General features: G+C 37.7%; 7 protein-coding genes across 8 annotated transcripts; 5 read left to right on the plus strand and 2 right to left on the minus strand.

Annotated features, from left to right (window-relative positions):
- The first annotated feature begins 461 nt into the window (after positions 1-461).
- On the plus strand, positions 462-2,142 carry LOC145894827 (RWD domain-containing protein 1-like). Its single transcript, XM_082983478.1, has 5 exons — positions 462-628; positions 888-1,099; positions 1,175-1,318; positions 1,463-1,589; positions 1,752-2,142. Exons 1-5 carry the CDS (start codon positions 556-558, stop codon positions 1,895-1,897), a joined length of 702 nt encoding a protein of 233 aa, XP_082839604.1. The 5' UTR covers positions 462-555; the 3' UTR covers positions 1,898-2,142.
- Positions 2,143-5,651: 3,509 nt separating this feature from the next.
- LOC145893986 (uncharacterized) lies at positions 5,652-11,181 on the plus strand. Its single transcript, XM_082982412.1, has 4 exons — positions 5,652-6,101; positions 6,726-6,876; positions 8,559-8,665; positions 10,285-11,181. The coding sequence occupies exons 1-4, from the start codon at positions 5,850-5,852 to the stop codon at positions 10,540-10,542; spliced, it is 768 nt and encodes a 255-aa protein (XP_082838538.1). The 5' UTR covers positions 5,652-5,849; the 3' UTR covers positions 10,543-11,181.
- Positions 11,182-11,601: 420 nt separating this feature from the next.
- On the minus strand, positions 11,602-13,436 carry LOC145893987 (fatty acid-binding protein, intestinal-like). Its single transcript, XM_082982414.1, has 4 exons — positions 13,302-13,436; positions 12,298-12,473; positions 12,060-12,164; positions 11,602-11,797 (listed from the first exon to the last, which is right to left on the minus strand). Exons 1-4 carry the CDS (start codon positions 13,375-13,377, stop codon positions 11,747-11,749), a joined length of 408 nt encoding a protein of 135 aa, XP_082838540.1. The 5' UTR covers positions 13,378-13,436; the 3' UTR covers positions 11,602-11,746.
- Positions 13,437-14,930: 1,494 nt separating this feature from the next.
- LOC145895038 (beta-1,3-galactosyltransferase 5-like) lies at positions 14,931-18,795 on the minus strand. 2 transcript variants are annotated; one of them, XM_082983784.1, is made up of 8 exons: positions 18,600-18,795; positions 18,475-18,538; positions 18,202-18,332; positions 17,398-17,542; positions 16,927-17,036; positions 16,686-16,819; positions 16,111-16,301; positions 14,931-15,332 (listed from the first exon to the last, which is right to left on the minus strand). In XM_082983784.1, exons 1-8 carry the CDS (start codon positions 18,695-18,697, stop codon positions 15,138-15,140), a joined length of 1,068 nt encoding a protein of 355 aa, XP_082839910.1. In that variant the 5' UTR covers positions 18,698-18,795; the 3' UTR covers positions 14,931-15,137. The 2 variants fall into 2 exon arrangements, with proteins under 2 accessions (XP_082839910.1, XP_082839909.1); XM_082983783.1 differs by having other exon boundaries at positions 18,475-18,541.
- Positions 18,796-19,968: 1,173 nt separating this feature from the next.
- Positions 19,969-23,196, plus strand: LOC145894448 (uncharacterized). The gene is made up of 6 exons (XM_082983041.1): positions 19,969-20,163; positions 20,575-20,671; positions 21,237-21,341; positions 21,694-21,744; positions 21,837-21,941; positions 22,148-23,196. Exons 1-6 carry the CDS (start codon positions 20,015-20,017, stop codon positions 22,292-22,294), a joined length of 654 nt encoding a protein of 217 aa, XP_082839167.1. The 5' UTR covers positions 19,969-20,014; the 3' UTR covers positions 22,295-23,196.
- Positions 23,197-23,674: 478 nt separating this feature from the next.
- LOC145894075 (prefoldin subunit 4-like) lies at positions 23,675-24,496 on the plus strand. Its single transcript, XM_082982517.1, has one exon. It carries the CDS (start codon positions 23,741-23,743, stop codon positions 24,119-24,121), a length of 381 nt encoding a protein of 126 aa, XP_082838643.1. The 5' UTR covers positions 23,675-23,740; the 3' UTR covers positions 24,122-24,496.
- Positions 24,497-24,500: 4 nt separating this feature from the next.
- On the plus strand, positions 24,501-26,259 carry LOC145894074 (uncharacterized). Its single transcript, XM_082982516.1, has 4 exons — positions 24,501-24,784; positions 25,140-25,284; positions 25,350-25,450; positions 25,511-26,259. The coding sequence occupies exons 1-4, from the start codon at positions 24,533-24,535 to the stop codon at positions 25,763-25,765; spliced, it is 753 nt and encodes a 250-aa protein (XP_082838642.1). The 5' UTR covers positions 24,501-24,532; the 3' UTR covers positions 25,766-26,259.
- The last annotated feature ends 237 nt before the right edge of the window (positions 26,260-26,496 follow it).

Below are 26,496 nucleotides of genomic sequence, written 5' to 3' on the forward strand. Positions count from 1 at the left end.
TGAGTTTTATTCAGACCAGTCATAAATATATAAAAAGTTGCCTTCCTACTTCCTCATTTTAATCGGGCAAGGTTGATTTTTATCGTCTGCAAGAAGATGACAGTTGACGAGATTGATAATGCCATGTAAGGTTGAGGGAAGGAAGCGCCGTTCAATACGATTTTTTATGTTAATTTTATTGTTTTAAGTCAAATAGCTCGCTGGATGTGGGGAGTTGTTAATGATTTGTGAGGAAAGCAGCGCCTATCTTGTTATTGATGATGATTATTAATCGCCTATTTGATGTACAATAATTCTTATTCAAAGACGACCGAAATTAAGGTCAAATTAAACAAACATTAAATTTCTTAAAAGCCAAAATAGCGAAATTTGGTCCCAAAAATGCCAATTATCAACCCTACCGCACTGATTAAGTTTTCTGGTTTGACTTCTGCGGCTGCGGATTAGTGGTTACACGCCGTCCTGTGATAGAAAATACTTGAAAGAATCTGCAAACAACAAACGATACTTTCGACAAGTGTATTAGTAATTCTAGTTGTAAGTGGACCAAAAGTTATGACCGACTATGAAGAAGAACAGCAGAACGAAATAGAAGCATTGGAATCGATTTATCCTGACTCATTTGAAGGCTAGTGTGTTGATGTGATAAATATCTGTATAGTTCGTGTTATGTTTTGCAAAATCACTATGATTTTTTGTGTACTATAGGCTACATAAACCTAAACAAGCAAAGCTAAGTTAATTCTTGCATTAGAAAAAAATGTAAAACTTGTGTTTGCTTTAAAACAGTTTTTTAGCAACTGACCTAATAAATAAACTTCTGGTTCTGGATATTTTGTGGTCATGAAAAATTTTAAATTGGCAAATTGCCTTGTTTCTCTACACAGTCATATCCACAAGTCCTCATTGCTTTACTGTTGGTGTGGTGTCTGAGGAGTCAGACCCTTATGGACCTCAAGTTGAACCACTTAGTGTAACTCTGAAGTTCACATACAGTTCAAATTATCCTGATAGTGAACCTCTCTTTGAGGTTCTTGATGCTGATGGGTTGCCAGATGACAGTGACTGTGATGAAATAAGTGAACTTATCAGCACTCAAGTAAGCTAATAGTAATAATCTTAACTTTAATTCGTTCAGTGTTGGCTGTTAAGGTCTTTGACTCCTGCACTTTAGATTGAAGAAAACCTGGGTATGGTGATGGTGTTTACCATTGTGTCAGCGGTCCAAGACTATTTGAATGACAAGAAAGATTCCATGATCCTTAAAATTAAGGATGATGAGGAAAGAAAAGAAAGGGAAGAAAAAGAAGCTGAAGAAGTGAGTTTAAATAACTTTTGTTAATGCAAGTAAATAAACTGTGAAAAATATAAATTAAAACTTTTCACATTATTCAAGTTTATTTTATTATTATATCAATAGGCCACAAGGCAACTGTTTTTCTGAAAAAAATGTTGTTTATAGAGAAAATGTCATGGCACCCCAGTGACCGTTGAAAATTTTCTTGCTTGGAAAATAAAATTTGCCTACGAAATGTTGGAGTTAGAACAGAAAAAAGCACAAAGCGAGAAAAAAAACAAAAAAATGACAGGTTTGTATATCATTTTCATGCATTTTTTATCATCAATTTATGTTAAACTCTTCTAATATTTATAAACATTTTAGCTTTTCAACAGTTGCAATGTACTTTTTTTATGAATCAACATTAAATATGATATGACTTGATATGATAGAAATATTTTTCTTTTTTCAGGCCGGGAGATTTTCATGCAAAAAAATATAAAGGACGATGACGGAGAGTTGTTAGAAGGTGAAAACGTTGTCGAAGTTGACGAATCCCTATTCGAGGATTTAGATGATTTGGACCTCGACGAATGCAATGAGCAAATGACCTCTTGACCCACAGCCTGCCATTTTTTCCTTTCGCAATTGCTCTTATTTATTTTTCTCCCTTCAGTACACCATGCTGTGGTTCAGTGCTGGCGAAATGTGTAAGGAATGGGTTAGTCAGAGGGTGTGCTGACAGACAAGTTTGGCTTTCCAAAGTAAATTCAACTCGTTTGTGGATTTCAGAAATGATGTGTTGATGCTTCTGAAACATTTTTAATAAAACGCACTTGGGTGTCAGAAGTGCCTATGCATTGTTTTAGCAGATAAACTACCTCCAAATATTTTTGAATATTGCAACAATTTGCAAGAATATGTTTATGCGGCCTCATATACAATCGACCAGGATAACTACTGAAACGTCGACCGAATAAACAAGTTTTGCCAGAAGAAAAATCCAAATATTGAATGACGTCATTGTTTTCATGATAAGCAAAAACAATTCCTGCAAGTAGGAGTTTTGTGTTCGCCAAGGCCCCAATGTCAGCATTAAAGTCCAGTTGAAGGTGTAATAACAGATACCGACGGTTTTGTTTGTTAAAAAATATGACGAAATCTTTTTGGGGTTTTAGTCAAAATCATGTCCAATCGGGATGTTTAATGCCCCTTCGCGCGGATAGCACAATAATTGACCTGAATGTGTAGACAAGAGGAGGGCTAGATTTATGTAATGACACCGTCCATGTATCTTTGATCATTCAACCGAAAAATAAACACTCACGCATCACTGATTGCACTATTATGTACTTTGAACCTGTGAGATAGATTGTAGAGTAGGCATGACCCGGTAAAACGCATTTCAATAGAAATACTAATATATCTGTTGCGACATAATTCCACTGTAAGCAAATTACATGTAGAACTTTGGTAAATGTTCGTTTTTTGGATCAACCGGTCGAATACGAATATTTAATGACGTTATGAATTTCAAAATTGGTTGCAAAAAGTAAACACATGTCGTTGGTATCTACGTGGTTTGGTGCGTATCACTTAGTTTGTAATGTGGGAATCAGTCGGCCGCCCTCTTTGTAGACATATTGATACGACTATATGCGTCAACAAAATATGATGCACGTGACACGGATTTAGGTAAAAATCCTAAGCCGGTCTGGTACGCGGACCGTGCTGTATTTAGCTTAAAATACCTTACCATCTACCACATTAGATTTGTGCCTGTTGTTGTAGAAGTATTGGCAAATAAAGCTCGAACGGAACAAGTTATTAGTTTAAAACAACATGTTTCCCTCACTATGGAAGGGCATCCAAAACCGTTTTGTCGCATGGCCCACAAACGGTTTGGATAATTTGACAAGGAATTTATTGTTTTTGTTTTCACCATTCGTTTTGCGAAAGCAGACAAATCGATCGTTTAGGCTACTTGCCCAAATAATGATAAATTCAACAATAAATTAAATGGTATGGAATTAGGCAAACACGTTTACGGCAATTTGAAAATTATTCCGAGGGCCACTCGATGCCTTTTTCACAGGTTTGACACCCCTATCCTACATTATTGTGATACGAGACGCGCGACAAAACAATCGCTCATTGACTGAGGAGCTGGAATCAACCTTGCAACAATGGTTTTAATTACGTGAGTTGAGGGGATAATTGTCCTTCCTTCAAACGGACTTAGAAGCCCTTGTAGTTTCCCAAACATTTCGTGGTAATTTTTGTTCTTTGCATGATATTATTTCAAGTAATTTTCTCGGGTAAGAGCCGCTGTATTTTTGTTTGTGCATGTGTTGATGTAGCTATTATTAAGGGTTACTAGCGATGCTGTTTTCAAGGAAAATTAGGGGTTTTGTTTCGAAATAGAAACACACGCATCATATTTTAGACTGTTTTTCTGTAGACTTACAAATTATTTTACTGTGTACAACTTATTTTCCAACTACACGCTGTATTATTGCGTTGCGTGGGTCAATTAGAGCTTAGAAAATTAACAGTTGAATGTTATTTGTGTAAACATTAATTAATCAGTTGTTACCGTCATTAGTACGCCGAAATCCCAACGATTATTTTCTCCATACCCTTTCTTGATCTCGATTCAAATGCCGACGAATTTTTCATGGATCGCTGCACACCATTACGTCATAAAAACGTTCGATGGACCTAGTCGGTTCGAATTCGAACATAAGCTGCAGCCGGGCCGATTGAAGCAGGAGTAAGTGCTGTACGTTGTTTCTGAGAAAGTGCAAAATATCAGCGTGTTCGATTTTAATTAGGAAATCGCAGTGCCAGACAGTAGTTAAAACTTAACATGTGAACTTATCAGTACTGTACTAATAGCCTTTTTAATTTGGTTAGATTTGACTTCGTGTTGCGTAATTATTGAATTGTGAAAACTCTATGGCTAATCTTAAAAAAAGTATTTGGGTTTTGTACTTGGTTTTCCTGTTCGTGCGCAGGGCATCTCACGTTTGCCAAATATTGCCATGGTAGAATGCCAGTATTTACAAAACGGCATTCATGGAAACGACGTCTCCCGCAATTTGGGTTTCACCTTCTTTCGTATACTGTTACCTGCGCTATGCACCTGGTAGAAAATTCAGTTGATATCTAATTGCTGCTCTTTGGGAAATGAATATAACGTGGATTTCCTTTTAACGGACATTTGGCTACCATTTAGTGAATCTTATTCGGATGCTTTCGGCCACCCTGAATGATAACATTATTTTCGATTTCATTTTATTTCATTGCCAGAAGAGCTCTGATCAAATACATATAATTCACCATGAATAGAAGCCACAATGGTAAGGAAACAAATACCATTAAAAAACTCACGCTAAGAAACCCCTCAAACGTTTACACTGTTGGCATTGATGCGCGAAAATTGAGTTAAACCCGGCGGTTGATTTCTAAGTCAAACGGAAACCATGTGGTTAGTTCATGGCTAATAAGCACAAATTGCTTTATACCCGAAGTCCGTGGCCCATTCAAGAGCAAGCGTGTGTTCAATCTTTGAGGGTTTTGTAGACAGGGTACATGACAACGTGTTTTGCACCGCTGGCTTTTGTGATACATGGGCAACCCAACAACATGTACACTGCTGTTATTCACAGCCGGACTCTGGTGAGTCATGTAATACAGTAACTACATCCTGCGGCAGTGATTGTTTTGTTTGAAAGGGCGACACGTAAGCATTTTGTTGAGATACTGTGCAGCAAGCAGGTACAAGACCAGATAAAGACACCTAACATGTTTCCTGTTTCAAATTGACGTCGAAAGAATTACTGCTGTATTCTAAAAATATAACTCAGGCTTTCAGTGCAAGTAAGCTCAAGTAAAGGCGTTTGTGTTTGTACAAAACAGTAAGTAAGTAAAAAATCAAGCAAATAACGAGCTCGTGCACAGAAAAGCCTTTTCGTAAAATGCATTGTGCCAATTTTTTTCCATGTTTTCTATAAAAGACCAACTACAATCACATTTCTCAAAATATGTCAAGCGGCACCACCAGTCTATACAAGTCCAGTGAGGTGGACAGCATAGCATTATGATGTTTGATGCCACTCAGCATTTGGCATCAATCAAATCCAGCTGTTCGGGTGCCTTTTTTCTGTCTTGCACATCTGCCTTCTTTTGTTTTTAGATCACACGTTCGTTACACCACGTTGTATACTAATGAGGGTCGATTATTGCGTAACATTTGGTGTTGTATTTATATCTATTTACGCCATGTGGTGTAACGGTTAATCTTAAAAGTGCACTGTTACGCTTATAAACACGTTCGACATTAAACTAATGAGTGTATTTTGTCAGGATATGACTTTTAATGTGATGGTGTAATTGGTAAAAATCTATGGCCGACAATGGTGGTGAAACCGGGTAGTTTATGTCGTACAGTATTATTGTACTGCACTGTCGCACTGGACAGCAATACCTCGGCCAATATAGAAGATCGACTCGTAGTATTCCAATCAAGTAACAGTCAAAGGAGAAGTCGCCAAACGCAAGGGACAACATGAAAGTTATATGTTCCGGGTTTCCCAAGACCGGCACGAAGACTATCGGATACGCACTGGGCACGCTGGGCTACAATGTGTATGACTTTATGGAGAACTTCTGGTATTTAGAAAAACAGTGGAAGGAGGTTTTCGAACATGGCGGAAGCGTGGAGCACTTTCGGAAAATGTTCGAGGACGTGGATGCGGTTTGTGACCTCCCAGGATGCTTCTTCTGGGAAGAGATTCACGAGGCTTTTCCTGAGGCGAAGGTATATGCGAGTTAGAAATACGTGCGAACAGGATGTAAATGTTTCGTCGCCATTGTTGTGACAATAGCTTTGATGTCTCTTTTTAATTTCCTGAGTCGACAGACGGGTGTTGTTAATGAGCCGTGTTCAGATTGTTAAATCGTGCGCAGTTTTGATTTCGATTTCGAAATCCTAAGGTGACAAACGTAAAACTGGTCTCAAAAAAGCTGCGCTTTAAACAACATTGTGAGTTGAAAATCGTAACCTGCGTTGTTTGAACCGATTGGGATTACGACAGAGTAAACATGCCAATCCGTATTGAAATTACACAATTATAATAGGTTTAAGATATATAAGTCAATAGACTTTGAACTCACAAACTAACGCCCGGTAAATGTGACCCAGTTTAGCATTACAATGCAGCATTTTTACTAGGAACACGGAAGAAACGTCCTGTTGACTTAATGTGTTTTTTTCTTTGTGCAAATAGTCCTATGTACGTGAGCATGAAAACGTTTTTTTTGGTGAGCTATGTAGGCGATACTATAAGCGTGATGGCCCCATATCGTCGTTGGCTAACCACTCACGTCAGCACATTCAATCAGATGTTTGTTTGCTACCATTTAAACATCAAACGTAAAACAGATTATTCTTTCGCTTCGTGAGCTTGACGAGGAGGACGACTGGTCCAAGAGCATGGAAAATCAGGTATTGAAGTTCAACAACTTCCTGTTTCGCCTCATCATGGCCGTCACGCCCACGGGCAACCGACTGCTTCAGTTCACTCGCAATTGCGGTGAGTGGGGGGCGAGGGTATTATTAAAACTGTTACTGCTTGTGATGATGTGCAAAAGGCAAAACAACTTAAATTAAGTTTTGGTTGGTTTTGCAACTGCTAAATCTAATGGGTTTCACTGATAAAAGCAAGTAAATTTGGGAAAATATTTTAACGATAAAACTCAGGAATCTGTTCATTACGAGTAAAAAAACAATCAAGACGAGCGAAAACAAACCAATAGGAATAATATTGTAAAAAAATGTCGCCGAATGACTGTGTGCTTTGTTACAATGGTCGGAATTTGTCTGTATGCAAAGTAAGTTGTATCAATAAAAAGCTTGACATTTACCGCATTCGCAGTTGATCTGTGGCGACGTGTGCATAGTGCAGTTCATATAGTTATCTATTTTTAGCAATCATCGGTGGTGCAAGACGCAGTGCACCCGGCATTTGTGCCCGGAATACGATTTCTATGAAAAATCTGACAAAGCTGAAAACTTGCTTGTGTGAGAATTTCGAAATTTCGCATTAAAATCATTACCAAGTAGAATGGCTTACAACAGCCTCGCACGGCGGGACCCCAGGACCCCTCCTCCCCCCACCCGCCTGCGGGGTAGGGCCGGGGATGAAGCCTTAAGCTGATGTCTAATTTTTTTTCCTGACAAAATCTGACCGGCGGTCCTGTTCTACCAAATTTGAATACCCGAACCGGGCCGGGTCGAAAAACCACTTGAATCATAAATGATCATATCGCAGTTTTCATAGTTATTTAACCTGCCTTATTTAAAATACAAGTATGTTTTTCTAATGGACATACATGGAAAAATATATAATTCGATTTTGCGAATTACTAAAACATTTTCGCAAAATAACGACGCAGCGAGGGTCATGTGTCAAATGAAACCAAACCTTGGACAACAGATAAACGATATTGGGTTCGAGTACTGGAGGTCAATTCAAGCGTTAAATCCGCATCGGTATATTTAAAAAGTCGCCCCATATCAAGAAAAAAAAAACTGATCGGGATTTGTGGCCATGATCTCCCGCAATTCAAATTCCGGTGTCGCATAAAAAAATAAAATAAAGTCCTCTTTTGTGACTGTCCCGTAAAAGAAGGTGGTTTCGAAAAACAAGGACACGAAATATTACGATTTATTTCAAACACGAAATATTACGATTTATACGCAATTGCATAAATTCATTCTTGATGCATTTTAAACAGACACGACGCACATCATTTAGTGTATTATTGTCTAGGTAAATTTGTTGTAACGCCATTTTACTTCAGGCGCGGATCTGAAATTCGATATCATTTGAAAGTATGTTTGGCAATGCTATTTACGAGAAGATTTGTCTATAAACCAATACAATGGTTGGGAACTTCATGCTACACACGTTTGTTTTCAACAATCGTTTTCAGTGTGAAAACAATCGAAACGTTTGTAGCATGACGTTCTCAACCATTGTGTTGGCTATTTTGTTTGTATTATAGATATATTAAATCGTCAGTTATGTTCCCAAGGTTTATCTGCATGAAAGTCACCCGAGGCTCCTAGGAATATTACTACTTCACGACAGTCCCCTGTAATGTAATTGATATGAATCGTCCGCCCACTCTCTCGCCCTTGACGCATGAGCACTCGGCTGCCAAGCATCTGTCCTGTATACGGAAAATAATACAAACTCCGCATGTTTTGCAGGTCGCGTTGTTTTCGGTCTACCACCAATGTCTCGATGGGAATACGTCCGCTACAATCCCACGCTGTTACGCAAGGCTTACAGGAGACACTACAACCACGTGCTTCAGGTGGGTGGCTGTACGCTTCACCGGGCTAGCAAAGATCTTACGTGCGTGGCTAAAGGTTATTAAGCTCCACATTTTGCGTGGGATTGGCGTCTTACAGCGCGGAATTTTACTCTTCACCTCGGCGAACTACGTTTTTCTGATAAATTGTTTCCGGTCTACTTCACACACTAATGTCTTTTCACTTCAACTTAACGAATATTTTCGCCTACTTTTTGCTCTTAATGTTTAGTCGACCTATATGGCCACCAGCGCGCAACGATAACCAATTCCGACAAATCAATTTTAAACATAAAGAGGAAGCGCGTATTTTTCTGTAATCTTGTATACTTTGGCACAGAAGTCTAACTTTCAGTTATTTAGAAAGATTTTCGGCAACCTTTAAAGATGTTTTGTGGTTACAATTTTGAGTCTTGCACTTTTATCGACTTTAAATTGGTTGTAGTCAAGCTGGCTTTCGTGGCGTGTCAACACCACTTTTACTCTGCAACGAGCCAAACTTGCTCGGTATAGTTGTTGAGGTATGTGATGATCCGGATTTACGAAGGGCGAGCATCAGTTAACCGTGATCTAAACATCTACACGCAATTTACCTCGAATTTTCATCCCTAATCTATAGAGATAACAAAGCTCACCCCATATTGGAAAGCACGTATATTACAACCTCAAAATAACTGACTTGTTTTGTAGTTTAGTGTATACTTAAACCAAATAAAGACTCTTTTGTGTGGCATTAAGGGAAATAAATCAGTCTGCAAAATGAATGAGAAAATAAATTATAAAGCCAAAAGACCAATTATGAGAAGTTTTCAAATCCATCAGGTGAAATTCAGACACATTTGTAAATAAATTCAAACATATCTACTCTGTTTTAGTATTTGCCCTCGAGTTTATACAAATGTTTTCGATGTATTTCTGCGACCCGTATAATGTAAATTTCGTTAGATGTAGTGTAAAATGCCATATAGCTATAGGCGATGTGTTGACAATCTCAAAATTGAACACGCTGCATTTGCCTCAAAAGACTGGAGAAATGATTTTAAAAAATCAGGGGGAAGTGTAAACTTGTTTGCTGCAAAGCAAGCGACTAACAGGACAACCAACTCATGCGCGTCCAAGCACGACGAAGGGTATTGCGTTGCAGTGAACTTCCGTTTGCTACGTTTCCATTTCGCCGAAAAAAACCTTTTGGTCGAACCCTAAAATGGCGTTCATGTGCTCCCGGAAGAATGCACAAAACGACGTTCAGGTCACGGCTTTTTTCGCATCTTGTTTCGCATCACGTAGACCAATTGCCGCTTTTAGATATGCGTGGGCATCCGATCCAAGGCCAGTGTTACCGCTACTGTTAAATTTAGATTTCAAAGCTCGTATTCGTTCTCTTGCGACTTGCGGGTATCATACAAAATTACGTTCTCTATTTCTGTTCATTATATCCCGCACTCGCTTTCAGGTGACTTTCTTCAATGTGTTCCAACCAACGAATATTATTAACGACTAACCTTGCAGGTTGCGACTTTTTACCGAGCTAAAGCAATTTGGTCATATTTGATAGCGGATCTGTTCTAGTTTATGGTCGTAGTTTTAAATTTTTACCTCAGCAACGTTCATATGCATTGCAGGCGGCGCCCCGCGACAAGCTCCTTATATACAAGGCCTCCCAGGGCTGGGAACCGCTGTGTAAGTTTCTCGGAAAGCCGATCCCGGACGCCCCTTTCCCGCATAAAAACGTTCGTGGCAACATTATCGAGGTGGCGCTACAGAGTCACCCACTAGTGCAAAAAATGAAGACAGAACTTGTGATTGTGACGTCACTAGCTGTTGCCGTCGGTGGCTCGGTGGCGACGTACTTTGCATATCGATGGTGGTGTGGAAGATAGGGTTGCGGTAAACCTGTGAACAACAACAACAGCAACAACAACAACAGCGCCTTGTCGCGTTATTAAGACGGTTATGGGTCAAAACCTTTTTACGAAATTTGCACAGATATAACGTACATAGGCACCCACAGGTTTTCAACTTTGTAAACCAGACATGGTCAAACTACAGGCTGTTGAGTTTTTTGATCTGGGCCAGAAGACAGTGTAATTTAGTGTCACTGTTACAGTTTACATTATGTTTAGTGCACGTTTTTTGCTTTTCGTCTCGAGATTTTAAACATTGGTTATGAAAATCACTCTTTGTCCACATTGCATTCACATAACCCATTAACATTTTTGTGGAAATTCTGGCCCTTGGATCGAAAATTTTGCCCCCTCCTGTTCTAAACAGAGTACCAGGAGACGAGAATGAACTTATCTATAGTTTCCTGTTGCTGTGGAGACACCGCGAGCAGGATCTTTTATCTATTTCTTGCTGTGTCTTCAGGCCTCGAGTCATTCGAGTTTGTTTCGCTACACCATTTAATGAACGTAATTTTTTTGTATTTTTCGCAATATTCTGCAACAGCGCATGCATATACTCGTTTTCTAAATGCGTGTGTTTTATTGTCAGTTTGCTTATTTAGTTTTTACGGCATTTGTTTACTGTGTGTACATGATTTGATAATATTTTAACATGTGTTTTGGAAAAATGTGGTCTGAAACCAATGTCGTTTGTAATTTGTCTTTATAATGTGGGTGAGGTTTGATAAAGAAGAATACGCACACGTTTTCGACATCGAAGTAGATTAAGGTTTAAAACGAAAAATAATTTAATAGAATCCAGTTCCCAACCAAGTGTATAACGGGACAGAATAATGGAGGCCTACGAATATCATAGCTGAGGGATTTTCACCGGAATGGCCATACGCCCCTCTTATTTATCATGTGCTTCAAAAAGACATACCTGTCCTCGCAGAGGGCTGATACAATTTACTAAGTTTACGTGGCAACCCTTGCTGCAGGGTGGTTAAAAACAAGCAAAATTCGACTTTTCAATCGAAATATTTATTTTCAGCGTTGCCGCATATACAGGTTGGCGTTCGTCACTGGAATGTTCGCGAATTGAAACTTTTCACTTGGAGCAATTACAAAAAAAACGTAAATTATGTGATTTGACAGGGATTTAAAAATTATTCCATGGCAAAAATTAAATATGGGTCATCTACTTCTTCTTGAATACTCTTGTGCATTCGGTTCCATCGAAGTTCATTACCTAAAAATATTCATATTATAAAATAAAGTACCGCATGTTATTCATTTGGGGTGTAAATTCATTCTTCGTGTCTACGTGATAATTTCGTGCTCCGTTCTTGTGTTTTTTATGTTTTTGTTGAATTAAATTAGTGTTGCAAGGCTAAAAAGACATACATTGCACGGTGGGATTATTCAAAATTGCAATGTAAATACATTTCTCTTTGCGCTCATCTACAGCTTTCCTTTTATAAAAACCATCTTTTGTAAAAAAGCAAACCGACCTGGTGAAGTTTTCCCCCTACGATGTGTCTTGTCATTTTAAGGTTCTTTCCCTTTTCTCCTTTAAAGTTGCCCACCATCATGTCTCCCTCGATATTCCACGAACCCTGTGATCGACACGCAGTTTATTACCCCCTGTTCACTGAATCACGTCAGCAGTGCAGGTACATGTACAACAGTGTTTAATCAAACGTAGTCTGACTCAATATTTGTCTAGGCTGACACAAGGGAAACAGTTACCGAGATTTTGCCGCCCGACGGGCCCTCGTCGTCGAAGTGAGATCCGATTGGAAGTTCGCGTTCCTTGGTTTTTGGTCCTGTCACCGTCTTCACCTTCATCTTCTTGTCGCCCATCGGTGTGATGGTGAGGGTCGTGGTCATTTTCGTTACCATTCCACGCTTGATCGCGTTCACACCTGTGACGTAGTGCGTTATAGTCGTATTTTGATTGGACGATATGGTCACGTGTGAAATGTTTTTGATTCACACATACGGCAGGGTTGCCATTGATGACACAGTAGATACAAGCTTACTTTGTCATGTGCTTACTTTGAAGTCTAGGTTTAGATGAAAAAACTAAGCACGTAAATCGAAACCAAGCACATTTACACTTTCTCTTGAAAAAAGCACAGCATGGCAACCCTGCTTATATTGAGGTCTAAAATTTTTATTTAACTCGTAGAATAATTCAGCATGTGTTTTTTTAACCTGTAGAATTATATTCACTATACCCTCACGTGGACGCCCAATAATCGATATGTATGTTCTATGACAAGGATCACGTTTCTAGTTACCGGCTGATCAGAACCGGCGTGTTGACCCGGGCCTAGTTTTATCGTTGGGTGTAACGACCACATCAGATAGTGGTCGATCATTACATCATAAAGGTATTGGGCCTACAGGGCGTTGAACCCGTTTTACCGCCCAAGAAGTTGTTTGCTGTTCCAACCGTTGCAGATAGCGTGATTTAAAATTGTACCCGGTTTGGAAATTCGAATTCGGGCGCTTCGGTGATAAGTCAAAGATACCTTTTTATGGATTTTCGGCTGTTTAGTCAATACTCTGACAACGGTTCCTATGTTTTACTGACGTTTATTTGAGTTACCGTTGACAAATATTTATTCTCCGGTGCCAGAGACCAGGAAAAACCTTTTAGACAAAAATTCGCACAAACACCACAATGAATGCTGGGGACTGATGTGTGCATCTCTGATGTTCTCTTTAACATTGTTAACCGTGCTTACCCATGGCTGAAAGAAATTTGTCGTAATTTTCGGCCGATTCTGATTCCCAAGTTCCTTGAAGGGATGCAAGCGCCATTATGTTTGTGTTGTGTGATTCAAAATTCGAAGACAAAGTGAATGAGTAACTTTAAACCTGTAATATTGCAAAGATTGGTTCAAAGCTTCAGGTAGAAATGTTTCCGCAAAATGTTGAAAAACAATCTCAAAATTTGCAGCAAACCCAACCATTGGCAACTGGCCTGTGGTATTATCAAAACAGCGTCATATAACCCTTAACGTTGCAACGGAGAGTATACTGCAAACTTTTTACCTCTTAGTCTGATTAACGGATAGGAAATGACTGCAGCGCCAGTCGATGTGCAAATCATGCACACAACAATAAGGCAGTGTGTAAATATTTTTCGGCCGCATTAGATGCCAAACGTGCTTGGTTTCATTGATGACAATGAATGTAAATACGTTTCGGTTGTTACATTGTTATCAACAATTGTCATTGTGGGTAGACCAACAAATCCACCAGTCAGACACAAAAGCCTTCTTGTAATATATTAATTCGCTATACAGAAACTTTGGTATTCAACCGCAATCTGACATTTTGTCCATCAAAATCGTTTATATCGATCGATACATTGCGTATTTCTTGTCGTTACGCCTGCTCTGCACTAACATAATTTACGCCTTTCACCAATGTATATGTTAAAAAGGTGATGTCTGACCGAATTCGACTTTTTTACAGCAGTATTCGTGCAAGCGATACTCCCCTTAAATTGCTAGACGCCTCATACACGCTCGATTTGTATAGCCGCTCCCAAACGTGAAGGAAAAAAGGTAAAGTCAATACGTATATACGAAGGAGACACACCTCCGCACACGAGGTGAACGAACGGAAAATTTTCCAACCCTTCGGTTGCACGCACAGGACCAAAGATATTTGGAAACCGCATGTTCACTGAAAATTGCGTTTGATGCGGCGCACATTTGACGACGTTTACCCGCGCCCGTTCCATGTTTTAATGGTCTTATTGTTCCGCTCAAATATCGCAATCATTTGGCGAAGTACCGAGCGGATTTATTCTGTTACGAGTGTCGGAACGGGCGATATTCGCAATAAACGGAGGTCGTTATTAGCTTACGACAGGTTCGTTAATGTCATGACATTGGCATCTGTAAATCACTTCAACACTGCACAAAGTTCGTTGACATTTATACGACCAAAGTCATTTTATCAAAACTCGAGATTTCAAAATTCGTTCATCAAAATCTCCTAAAACTATTAAATTTAACACACTGCGATTAAACTACGTAATGACCGACCACCAAGTACTTTGATGGTATTAGTCGTCAGCGGCCGACATAGGTCGATAACCCAGGGGTCATATCGTTTTTTATTTGTGTGACATTTTTTTGTGTAGATATGACGGGAGAAACTACATCTGAAAAAACACGCAACTCTGTAAAATCAAAATACTGTGTGAAACATTGTAGAAAAGTCATATTCTTTTTTTTTTCGACTCTTTCTTATGCTTGGTTCCAGACTGATGACATCGCTGTCATAGCAAATATATCAGATTACTTGGCGTGCTGTTATAGTTCGATTAATGACGAAACAGTATTATTTCTATTGCACGCGGAAATCAAGTTTATTTTATAATTTTGGAGAGACGTATTGGAAGATAGCAGATTATCTCAAAACCTCAATAAGGAGAAATCGATACAGGAAAGATACGTTTTTGGCACATGAACTGCATAGCATTAAGAACAGCGGGCAAGCAACGAGAAAACAAACATGAATTTGTGGAAGGTGTTACACACGGTCCTTCTGCAATATTTCAGATGTCACTGAACACAATCCCACATCTTTCTGCTGACGTCAGCATTTTGACCGGTGGCAAATTGCCGCCAAAATTCCAACACGCGTTTGGGACTTCCCCTTGCGTGGCAAAACAGTTTGGCGGTCAATGGAATACGAGTGATTTTCAGTCCGACTTTGATGCGCAGAATTCCGGTCACAAAAACATCGTCCAGATAAATCTAAATCATACAAAACGGTTTAGAGTATTAGGCGTACAAATACAAAATCCACTACGATCATGACCATGGTCGAACCCAGTTGTTTTTCAACAGTGGGAGCTCCTTCAAAAAAAGCTAAACCTAAAGCTCCGCACAAAAATAAAGGTACTGCACAAAAAAACGCAACCTTAAACAGCAGCAACAAACCACAAGAACGCAGCAAAGTTATACAAAGCAATCAAAAATATGAAAAATTGCATTTGAATGGCATTTTTGGGATATTTTGTAAAAGCGTTGATAATTTCACAATATAATGACAGCCAGAAGAATGGTGACAGAAAGGCACCTGGCTCTAAAAAAAAGAATCGAACAAATCTATCGGGAAAAAACACGCGTGTGTGCGTGCAAATACATTGTTGTTGCCGGCTTTCAAGATACAAGCCTTTTATTCGATGTGTATCATAATTTTGGGCCTATAACGTTATCTTTGAATAAAATGCCAACCTGAACTGATCTCCATTGCTTTGTAACACCTAATATTGTACTAACCCCATTCTCATTGTTTGAGTTTCTAACTTGTCAGCTGCATAGAACCCAAGTTTAAAACGTAACAAAACAGTGTTGTGTTTCGTGTTTTGTCTTTTTAGTATTATCACGCCCATTACCGCATGGAAGCACCCTTTTTTTACTAAATTTAATTCCAATCTTGCAGAAATAGGGTTGTCCCAAATGCAAAATTTATCTTTAGTATATAAATATATCAAAGGCTTTCCAGCAAATTTTCATTAACTTTCTGTACCTGGGAAGTGGTTTCTGCAGCCAAATACAAATCTCGGATCACGTCTCTTGATGCGATCCAGCAACCGCCGAAGCAAAACTCTGGCCACTTTCGGTACGGATATAACTCTTTAGATACACCGTACTTTCCTTCCCGCATAACCGAGCCGTGCTTCACTGGCTGACACAGCAACAGCCGCCGGCTAGGAAGAACTGAAACATTTGGGAATTAATTTGTCGAAGTTGTGTCAAATACGCAAAATAAAAAAAATATTTTGATGTAGCTGTAAACAGCGCCACTGTTTCGACCTAATTGCAGCCTTGGTGATTGCACTGACGAAACCTAATAAGTTAGAACTGTGGTCCAGTTTGCAGCTCACTTAAGACATCTTATTGATTTCATTGCTTGTATAATGCAGATATTTTGGTTTGCTTGTCAGGCATGAATTCAAGTTAAAAAAATACGTAGAAGTAAAAAATACAATACACATAGAACGTGAAAATAGGCAATTACATTTGCATGTTGCACGCTGTGTATGATAAGGACAAAACGTCTGCAAAGTTTTCATCAAATTACAACAATATAAACGAACTTACCTTGGTTTATGACGTCGTGCAGAATCTTCCTTATTGCAACATACATGTCATCGTCACACTTGATCACGTATGTCGCTGCGGGGCAGTGTTGAGCCGCCCATTTTAATCCCATTATTGCTTTCACGGTAATGTTTCTGAACAGGATTAAAGTGTATTAGTCGGGTTATAAATACACTTGCCAATTCAATGGAAAATACAACATTTTGAGTTGTGATTTAGGAAACAACCTTTTTTTCTGTACCTGTAAGTCTCATGAAAGTCTTCCTGTAATATATCTCCGTACAGGCGACTTTCCTTTGAAACTTCGCTTTGCGTTGTCTCGTTTTGTGGGTTTCCGAGAAGGAAAACTATCTGCAAAAATATTTCTTTTGATGCGGAAATCCGATTTTGGAAATTGTCAAATTAACCTTTACTAGAAGCTTTCATAGTGGTTCAAAATGCATTTAAAACTTCAACAACATGAACCTCTGATCGAAGGTATGGTTATTTAATTGATCATTATACTAGTACTTGTGTGTACTGTTTATCAAAAAAAGAAATGTGGTTTTTAATTTACGTACTGCCGCATCTTGTAAAAGTTGCGTAAATCAAAGAAAACTGAACATTACCCAATCAATACAAACGCTAGTTTTCAATGGGGAGAAAATGTCGGTCGATTACCAAAAAGGCTTTGAAATTAACTTGCATAGGAGACCTTGTTATCTGTTTTTACCTTTGACAGCAGTTTTGCCGAAGCCGCCCACGTCTGTCTAATCACGTTACGATGCTTGAAGTGTGACGCACTGCTGTGAACCATCACCAGGAGCAATGGGCGCGCGTTTCCAGAATCATTAACATGTTGCTTTGATGCGAATTTCCTGTTATAAGATCGTGCAATTATAGTAAACTGTAGCTTTCCCATCGATAGTTCAGGTGGAAGATATATTCACATATATTTTTAACTTAAACATTTCATACCGTGTGTGGACTTTTGAAACTGATTCTATTTTAAAACCGACCTAATAGAAAGTGAAGCAATTCAAAGTGTAACAATAAGTAGATATTTGCCACACAGGGATTGGAACCCAGGTTACCCACGAATCGCCTGATCCGATGCTGCCATCAAGTGGCTACCAATTGATACATGGCTACCTCGAAGTGCTTTAGTGAAACCAAGCAGATCAATATATGTGCAAAAAAAAGCCATGATAATATTGGTAAGCTGCAGACAGGGTGTGTACACGCACTGTTTCGTACAGATCGACGTTGACCGGACAGGTACCACAAAGTGGAATCTAGTGTGCCTGCTAGTGTAAAAGCTAGCACAGTGCCACTGCAACAGCTGCACTGATGAGACCTCACAGGTCGAAACAGTGCGTGTACACAACCTGTCTGCAGCCAAGCAGATCAATGTATACGTTGTGAGAGGCACTTTTATTAGAAACAATAGCGGACTAAAATTATATGTAAACGCGTGGAGAGAATCACAAACATTTAAATTTGACACGAAAGGTAACCGTTTTGGTGACAAACTTACCTATTTTTTACATGGTCTTCGCAGGAATCCATGAGGTCAGGTTGAAGAATGTATCGAAAATTATGCTTAAGTGCTGGCAAATCGTCAAGATACTTTGCCGGGAGTAGACGCATTTCGTCGTCGATTTCGGTCTGTTTGCAACAATTTCTTGTTGGCACATTTTAGAACATTTAACTCGTACAGGTATGTGTAATGATTTTACGTAATTTGAATACGCAAAAAGCGTTTATCAAGAAAGTGTTTCGACTCTTTAGGAAAGAAAATGGTTCTTACCCTTTGAAAACGAGGTTCGTCGATAGCACTTTTAACCTCTGCATTGGCGCTGGGTTCACCCAATCTACTATTAAAGAAATTGTAAAGAGTTTTTTAACACAAATTTATTTCAAAAATCCACGTACCTTAGCGTCGATAAAGCAAATAATGACCACACCGCCAAGAATGCGAAAAAAGTAATGCGTACATTTCTCCAGGTTGGAAGGGAGGCGACAGTAAACATTTGTTGCCGCCAGCCAAAATGTACGGTTTGAAGTTAGTTAATGAAGCCTATTCACAAAACTCACATTTTGACCTAATTTTCGTTACTTTTCGACGTTTGCAGCTGGTTATAAACAAGTTTATGATAATTTGAGTCTAAAACAAAAGATTATGCAAACAGAAACACGTAGTAACAGCTGAAAACGTCATGATATTAACTTGTATCTTTTGTTTCAAGTGCTATGATTTTAAAACCTTTTTTGAAACAAAAACATATTTGCTGTCTTTCTGATTCAACTAAACCTAGCTGTTCTTTAATGCGACTGTACCTAGTAAACAAAACAAAGCTGTGTACACACTTTCGAAACTTGACTGGGCGCCGCAATAGGTCTTGTGTGACGCCCAGGGCTACTGAGGTGAACTTGTAGCACCTTTTAATTGTTGTCGGTTTACTTTTCGTAAATTTTGAAACGTTACTGAGAGCGGTTTGTTTTTCCTCGATCTTCGTTGCAGCTTGGCATTATTATTACCCTGCAGGGTATTTTTATGGCATTATTACGACCCCACCCTATCTAACTTTATTTAGCTATACATTTAAGAGAACTTTCACAATATCCTTAAATTTCAAACAAATTGATTTTTGCTTTATGTAGCTTTTTTAGCTTTTGAAACTATACAACACTTTATATAAATAGTATACTTGTGTACATAAAATCAAAAGTAATTTTTTTCAGTCACGCTTGTGTGGTAAAGAAACATTACGTCACAATACATCACAAAAACATTGAAGCGGAACCATTCTCTTCTCGATCAACAAAATGTGAAAACGGTGTAAATACCAATAGATTGAACACTTTGTTGTGTTGTTTGTTGTTTTGTACATTAATTATGAAAGTTGTTTGGTGTGTGATACCTTTTTAAAGTTTCGTTTTGGAATGAAATAGGAATTCTTAAGGAGCGTGATTACATGAAATACAAAAATAATCTCTTCTAAAAGCGTTAATCACATGAGCAATACAGTTTGTGAATTGTAGTCCAAGATAGGTTGTACACATAGCTAAGATGTGTCCGACTATGTTCTGCAGTCTTATTTAAAACTGCAAAACTTGCGCGGCAGTTAACTGATAAACGACAGCAACCATTTAAATGTGCATTCTGACAAAGATGCATCAGCGATTTATTTTGTGCGGATTAATAGTAAAACAAAGTGTAATATTAAATAAATTCTTGTAGTTGAAAATGATGAAGCACCTCACCAAACAATTAACATGTTTTTTCTATTCTTTTTAAGATTAGTTTTTACTTTGTAATAGAGTGTTACTGAAATAATCATACGAAAATGCCCTTAATATATAGTTGTATATCTCGAGGAGATGTCATTCTCGTGGATAAGCAGCTATTACCCGGAGATCACCAGAACAGTGCAAGGGGAATTTTATCTGATCTATCTACTGTCGGAAACAGAAAAACTACACTACCTCTAGATGAGTATGTATCATGTGTCCACCAAAAGATTATATTTTTAACAAAAGTATGAGTAACTAAAATGTAGGTATTTTGTGGCCTGAAAAAGAATAAAATATGTGGTGTTTCAACCTATTTTTTTTTACTTCTGGCAGTTGGGGTAGTTCAGCAGCTAATTGGATAATTTATTGCTGGTGATGCCCAACCATACAAAATTATATGCATTATTTAAGGTTGAGTTTTGTGACTTTCGTTTGTACACTTTTCGACTTTAAAAAGTATGAAATAGAAACCAAATAGCCGTAAAGTTTATATGACAATCCTAAAATTTGCTTTCCCCTTTGGTTACACTTCATAGTTACAAGCAATTTGAATGTTTATACTTTTAGGCTATGGTGAACGGCCAAGATATTATTTCTTGTTGCAATTTTTCAGGTTTCTCTTTCATACATTGACAGATGATGGACTTGTGTATCTTTGTGTTTCTGACAAGCAAATGGGGAGGAGGGTGCCTTATGCTTACTTAGAACAGGTTGTTAGAAATACATGTACAACAAAGTAAAGGATACAAACTCTGGATAACAATCTTTGTCGATGTTTGATATGTTTTGTCCTTTACTTGTTTCCGTTCACTATGCTAACAACATGATGTCCGTGTCTCCTAGTTTACTTATTGTTAAGGATTTATGTTCTGTACACTAACAGTGTGGGTGAGGTACATACGCATACTGTATGTAAATATATTCTAGACAGGCACATCACTGTCTAAAATGAAATCTTCATGTCGATAAACTAAAAAGAACTATTGTTGTTTAAGAACTACTTCCTGTATTCTATTGTCAGTCATACTATTAAATGTCAGCATTGGTTTGCTATTTTGTATCTAAATATAGCTCAACATGCTTAACTATAATATGAAGTAACGGTTGTTATTTAAAGTACTTTCATGTTGTTTATTATTGTTTTACATTTGGGCCCTTCTTCCTTAATGGCATTTAAACCCCTTCCTACAAACCTTGTGCACACACATGCACTGTGAAGTGAAGTAAGCTTTGCAACTATTACATTGTTGTTCCTTATATTGGTGGTTGTTTCAGGTTCAAAACAGGTTTTCACAGACCATCTCACTTGTGCAACGAGCCTCTGGTGCATCAGCATTTGAATTCAACCGTGATTTCAGAACTGTGTTAGCAGGCCTTATGGTAACCAACAAATCATTGTTTCAAGTTTATAAATTTCATTTTTGTACGTATGATGTAATAATGGCACATATGAATATGGCAGTTTCTTCAATTGTGACAAATGTTCAGTGATTTGTTTTGTACTTCAATATTTCATCATGCAAACAAAAATAGATGCATACAAAACACGCTCAGTGATTAGTTGCTGAATTTTTTTGTACTTCAATATTTTGGCACTGAGTCAAGTAATGTACATATAGTTTTGCAGGTGTACAATTTAATGTCTAATAATGTGTATATTTTTCTATTTTTATCTAATAATGTGTTATATGTCAACGATTTTAAGCATAATCTTTCTGTTTTAAATTTCCAGGATGACTTTAACAGTGGGAAGGCTGACAAGCTTACCTCCATGCAGAATCAGGTATAACAGATCCCCATACATGAAATTTAAAAGATGTTTTTGTAACCAGAAAAAAATATTCTAATCTGTTGAAATTTAAAATTGTTTTATAGGTAGGAGAAGTGACCAACATTATGAAGGACAACGTGGAAAAAGTCATCAAACGGGGAGAAGGAATTGGTGACCTTCTGGACAAAACTGATGACCTTGAACAAAATGTGCGTATACTATTAGTCCTTCACAACATTCTTGTAAGAAAGTATATCAAGAGTTTTTGGTTCACTTTGTGTCCAGCATGTACAAAAATTACAAATCTTATTTCCTGGAATAAGACAATTTGCAAAGCGTATGCTCCAATGTTAGGTTGCAAAGAACTAATCTGAATAATTTTCATTGTGATTTTTATTTGGCATTTGTGATGCAGGCACAGTCCTTTCAAGTAACTGCAAAGCGAATTCACCGCAAGATGTTCTGGCAGAATAAGAAAATGTGCATTATCATTGTGATTGTTGTCATAGTTCTCATAGCCATCATTGTGCTTGTATCATTGTCAGCAACAGGAACCATTTAAAATATTCTGTTTCTTCTATTTAATTGCAACTTTTGCCCTTCTTTGTGCTGTGGCCAAGTCGATGTCAAGTTATTTCAGTTAAGTTGCAATCCATTTTCTGTCCAAGCTTTTCAGCAGTTAAAATTATGTTTCAACTTGTAAATTTTTCTTGCCTAAAAACAAACTTGATTTATGACAAGGCACAGTGCACTTGGTTTACAGCCAAACCTTTTCTGACTTCATTGTTGACAAGAGGCCTAAACTCACCTTATCTTGTGCATTATCATTGATTTCTTATATAACTGACCATTCCTTTATAGTTCCATGTGAACCCATGTAAATTAATCCTCTTTGATTCTTGTACATCTTCCCAATTATGCAAACTTGTTTTTTGTCAATTTGTGCAGTTGCCTTGCTTTGTGATTATGATCCTAAAATACTGATGCCGTCAAGTAATGAAGTTATATTGGCATATCCTATACATTTTAATGTTGAAGTTGTGGTGTACCCAGGGCTACCATACCGTGCTTTTTCTAAAAAACGTATTTACTGTGGATTCTTACTTTTATATCCAAACATGATTTTGTTGACATCAAGTATAGATTGTTATTTAAATGGCGCATTATGATGGACGTTATTTCTCGGTTTTGAGCGCTTTGCATGGCTACAAATTACTGTTATATGCCTCTAAATGAGTTTATCATCCTGACATACGTAATAATAGCCTTCAAAATCGAGCAAATAACCACGAATTTAATCAATTCCATCAACAAGAAGCGGTGTTTAGTTTAAGCTGATGGTAAACCCTGGTTATGCTGTCTGAGCTGTTATTATGCTGTTGTTTTTCCGTGAGACTTCCGGTGCAATATGTATATACTTTGTATGTGTAAATTACATATTCTTCTCAACACCAATACAATATAATTAAAAGCAAAACATAGCATCTATTATCAGTGCCGATACCGAGTCGTCACAACGAAAAACACCAAACGAGTCGTACAAAATTTAATACAGGTTTTACTATTCGTTTCTAACTATAGAAGTGCAGTTACAGTGAGAAACAATTGCTACACGAAGCCGGAGTGGACGAAGTCGTAAAATTTTAAACTCAAATATTTGCTAGGAAAAATGACTTTCGGAATCCCTCAGTTCTAGTCAGGTTTTGCGAGCATCCGAGCAGAAGTGGAATCGGAGTGATTTTTTTATACTCCCGATACCTCTGTCGGGTGATTCCCACATCCATTAAACACTAAAATATTCTGTGTTTCATCATAGAATACTAAAATAGTATTCTATGGTTTCATCCACTGATCTGTATTGTTCTGTTGATGTACACACTATACATGTACACACGAGCGCCCTCTATAATAATAAAAAGTCACGTTTGTTTCAAAAACTTTTTTTCCGGAGTCTTCTGTTATTTTGTGAAGGAGTTGTGCTTTTCGTGTAAGTTATCACCCGGCTAATATGGCAAAAAAGATAGACAATGAAGTGCACGTCACGTTGGAGGACCAGAAAAAGATAAACTTGTTTGCTCGCAAAAGCGGACTCTTAAACGAACTGCGTGCGGAAGTCGAAAAGGCACAGAAGCGTTTGAGGAACGTGGAGGATGCCAGTGACGATTTGGAGCTGTTGGATGACGATGAAGTAATAGGATACAAGATAGGAGAGGTTTTTATTGACCATTCCCTTGACCAAACGCAAGATTTGCTTACAAAGGACAAAGAGGCTTTGAACGATCGCATTGCAAACCTTGAAGGGGACATGGCTAAGATAAAAACTTTGCTGAAAGAGCTTAAAGTTCAACTCTATGCGAAGTTTGGTGATAATATTAACTTGGAGGAATAGAGCGACTTGCAAAAGATACTCCCACACAGTGGACTGTTCATTGGTATACATGTTTTATTGTAAACCATGCTATACAATGTGAAAACAATATTGAAAGTTTATTAGTGCATGTCTTTGATGTTATTTTTTGCTCTACATTAAATTATACCCAGTAAAACAGTATCAAACAGAAAATCTATTGGAATGAAATCTGTGATCATGTCAAATAGAACTTAATGAAAACTTTTCATGAAAAGCAAAATTCCCCAAACATTGAAGTGTTGTGATTGTTTTTTTGCTTTGCAGCATTTTTTGCATCCGATGTTACATTTACAGTTACAGAACATGACTGATTTGTATTGTCTGAATTTAATGAAAAAAACTTTCTTCTTGTAGGATGCTTAAGTGCTTGTTAAACTAGTTTACTGAAAGATGAAAGTCATCATTGCAAGCCATCAAAAAACTGGCACTAAAACATTGCACGAGGCTCTTGAAATCTTGGGCTACAATGTATATGATTTCGTAGAAAACTTTTTTCTTCTTGGTGATAAATGGCAGAAGATTTTTGATGGAAAAGGCACAACTGATGATTTCAAGGAAATGTTTGAAAATGTGGATGCAGTCTGCGATCAACCTTGTTTATTGTATTGGGAAGAAATTCACAAAGCTTTTCCTGAAGCAAAAGTACGAATTTTGCCAACAAATACACTATCATACTGTGTAATATGGTAATAAATTAATAAATAAAATTAAGTTATTAGTTTGGGCATCATAATTTTTAAACTTGTGCATTTGATCACTGTGAACCCTGAGCTTAGAAGGCTTCCATACAATTGTTAATTGATTGGTTTGTCATACTCATTCCCATTGCCCAGTTATTAGTTGTTGCAACTGTTGTTATGGTGCCACTATGACTTATAATTGATACAGATGATGAACCTCCAACAAATGACTTACAAACTGACTTATAAAATCTGCTTGTTACATTATGAAAAATTTACTATTTACCTGTATAAACACATTTCCTGTTTGTTTTTAGATTATTATTATGCCAAGAGATGAAGATTCCTGGTATAAGAGTTTGTTAGGTCAAGTGGCTGCTAATGAATCCAACTACATGCTTCGTGTAATTATGCTTCTTTCACCTACTTCATGGAGAGTAATGCGTCTCGGAGTTAAAGCTGGTAACAAAAAACTGTGAAGTTTATCCTTTAAATAGTGAATGAAATGTATTTAAAATGTCAACAAGCTAAGCTTTCATTTGGAATGAGTGGAAATCCGTTTAGTATGAAGTTCAATGAAATGTATGCTAAGTTGTGTTACAGAAGACACAATGCTCATGTCTACCAGGTAAGCCTTGGCACTTAAAAATTCCATCATGAATTTTAAGGTAAACTTGTTTTTGCACAGAATTCACCCAAGGATAAACTATTGGTCTTTAACATGAAAGATGGCTGGGAACCTCTGTGCCAGTTTCTCGACAAAGAAATGCCATCTGTGCCTTTTCCACACAAAAACAAAGGCGGTAACATATTTGATGAGCTGTTAGCCTCTCATGGTGTATTTCAGAAATTAAAAAAAGAGGCAATGTTTGTTTCATTTGGAATTATTCTTTCCCTTGTCTGCATTGGTATAATCATAATGTCGGTTTTGATGTCTACATAAAAAAATTAACTTTCAATCCATTACTTCATAAAAGCATTTATCCAAGAAATGTAAGCAATTTTTTTTCTTGTATAATCTTTTTGTCCAGTTGCACTGGCTTCTCTTTAATTTTTTCACAATTGTTTCGACCTGGCATAAATCATGTAGTTTCTTTTGAAAAAATGTATATATAAGCATAATTTTACCCTGAAATGTTTCCTATCCCACTTCCTAATAGAAGTCTGATCACATTTTGATTTCGCATTTTTTGATTTTTTAAAGCCAAACGATTTTCTCTTTTTCTTGTGCAATGTGCGCCAATGCAGTTCAGAAATCTACCCATCACCTGAACAACACTGCCCCCCCATATGCTGCACTGAAGCTGTGAACAATCAAATACAGTAACATGTTTATAATGCATGTAGTTTTATATGATTCACCTCCTCCCTCCTTCATTCCTTTGTTTTAATTTATTTATATATGCACTGTGCGCTTGTATTTCTATGCGAATAAAATCTGTGGTGTATCTTGCCCTTTTGTACAGATGCATACGGTTATAGGCGTTCTTCTTTGAGATTCCGTTAATTTTGTTTGGTTTTAAATGATTATGCTGCACTAAAAGTGACGGCTTATTCCTCACACAACGCACACAAAATATATTGACCTAGTTTTCAATAAGTTCGCATGAGTCCGTTTTGCGATACCTGATCACGTCATAGTGACAAATTATGACGTCACACAATACCCCCCTG

This window comes from Ascidia mentula, chromosome 3, assembly GCF_947561715.1.
Source record: "Ascidia mentula chromosome 3, kaAscMent1.1, whole genome shotgun sequence".
Taxonomy (NCBI): domain Eukaryota; kingdom Metazoa; phylum Chordata; class Ascidiacea; order Phlebobranchia; family Ascidiidae; genus Ascidia; species Ascidia mentula.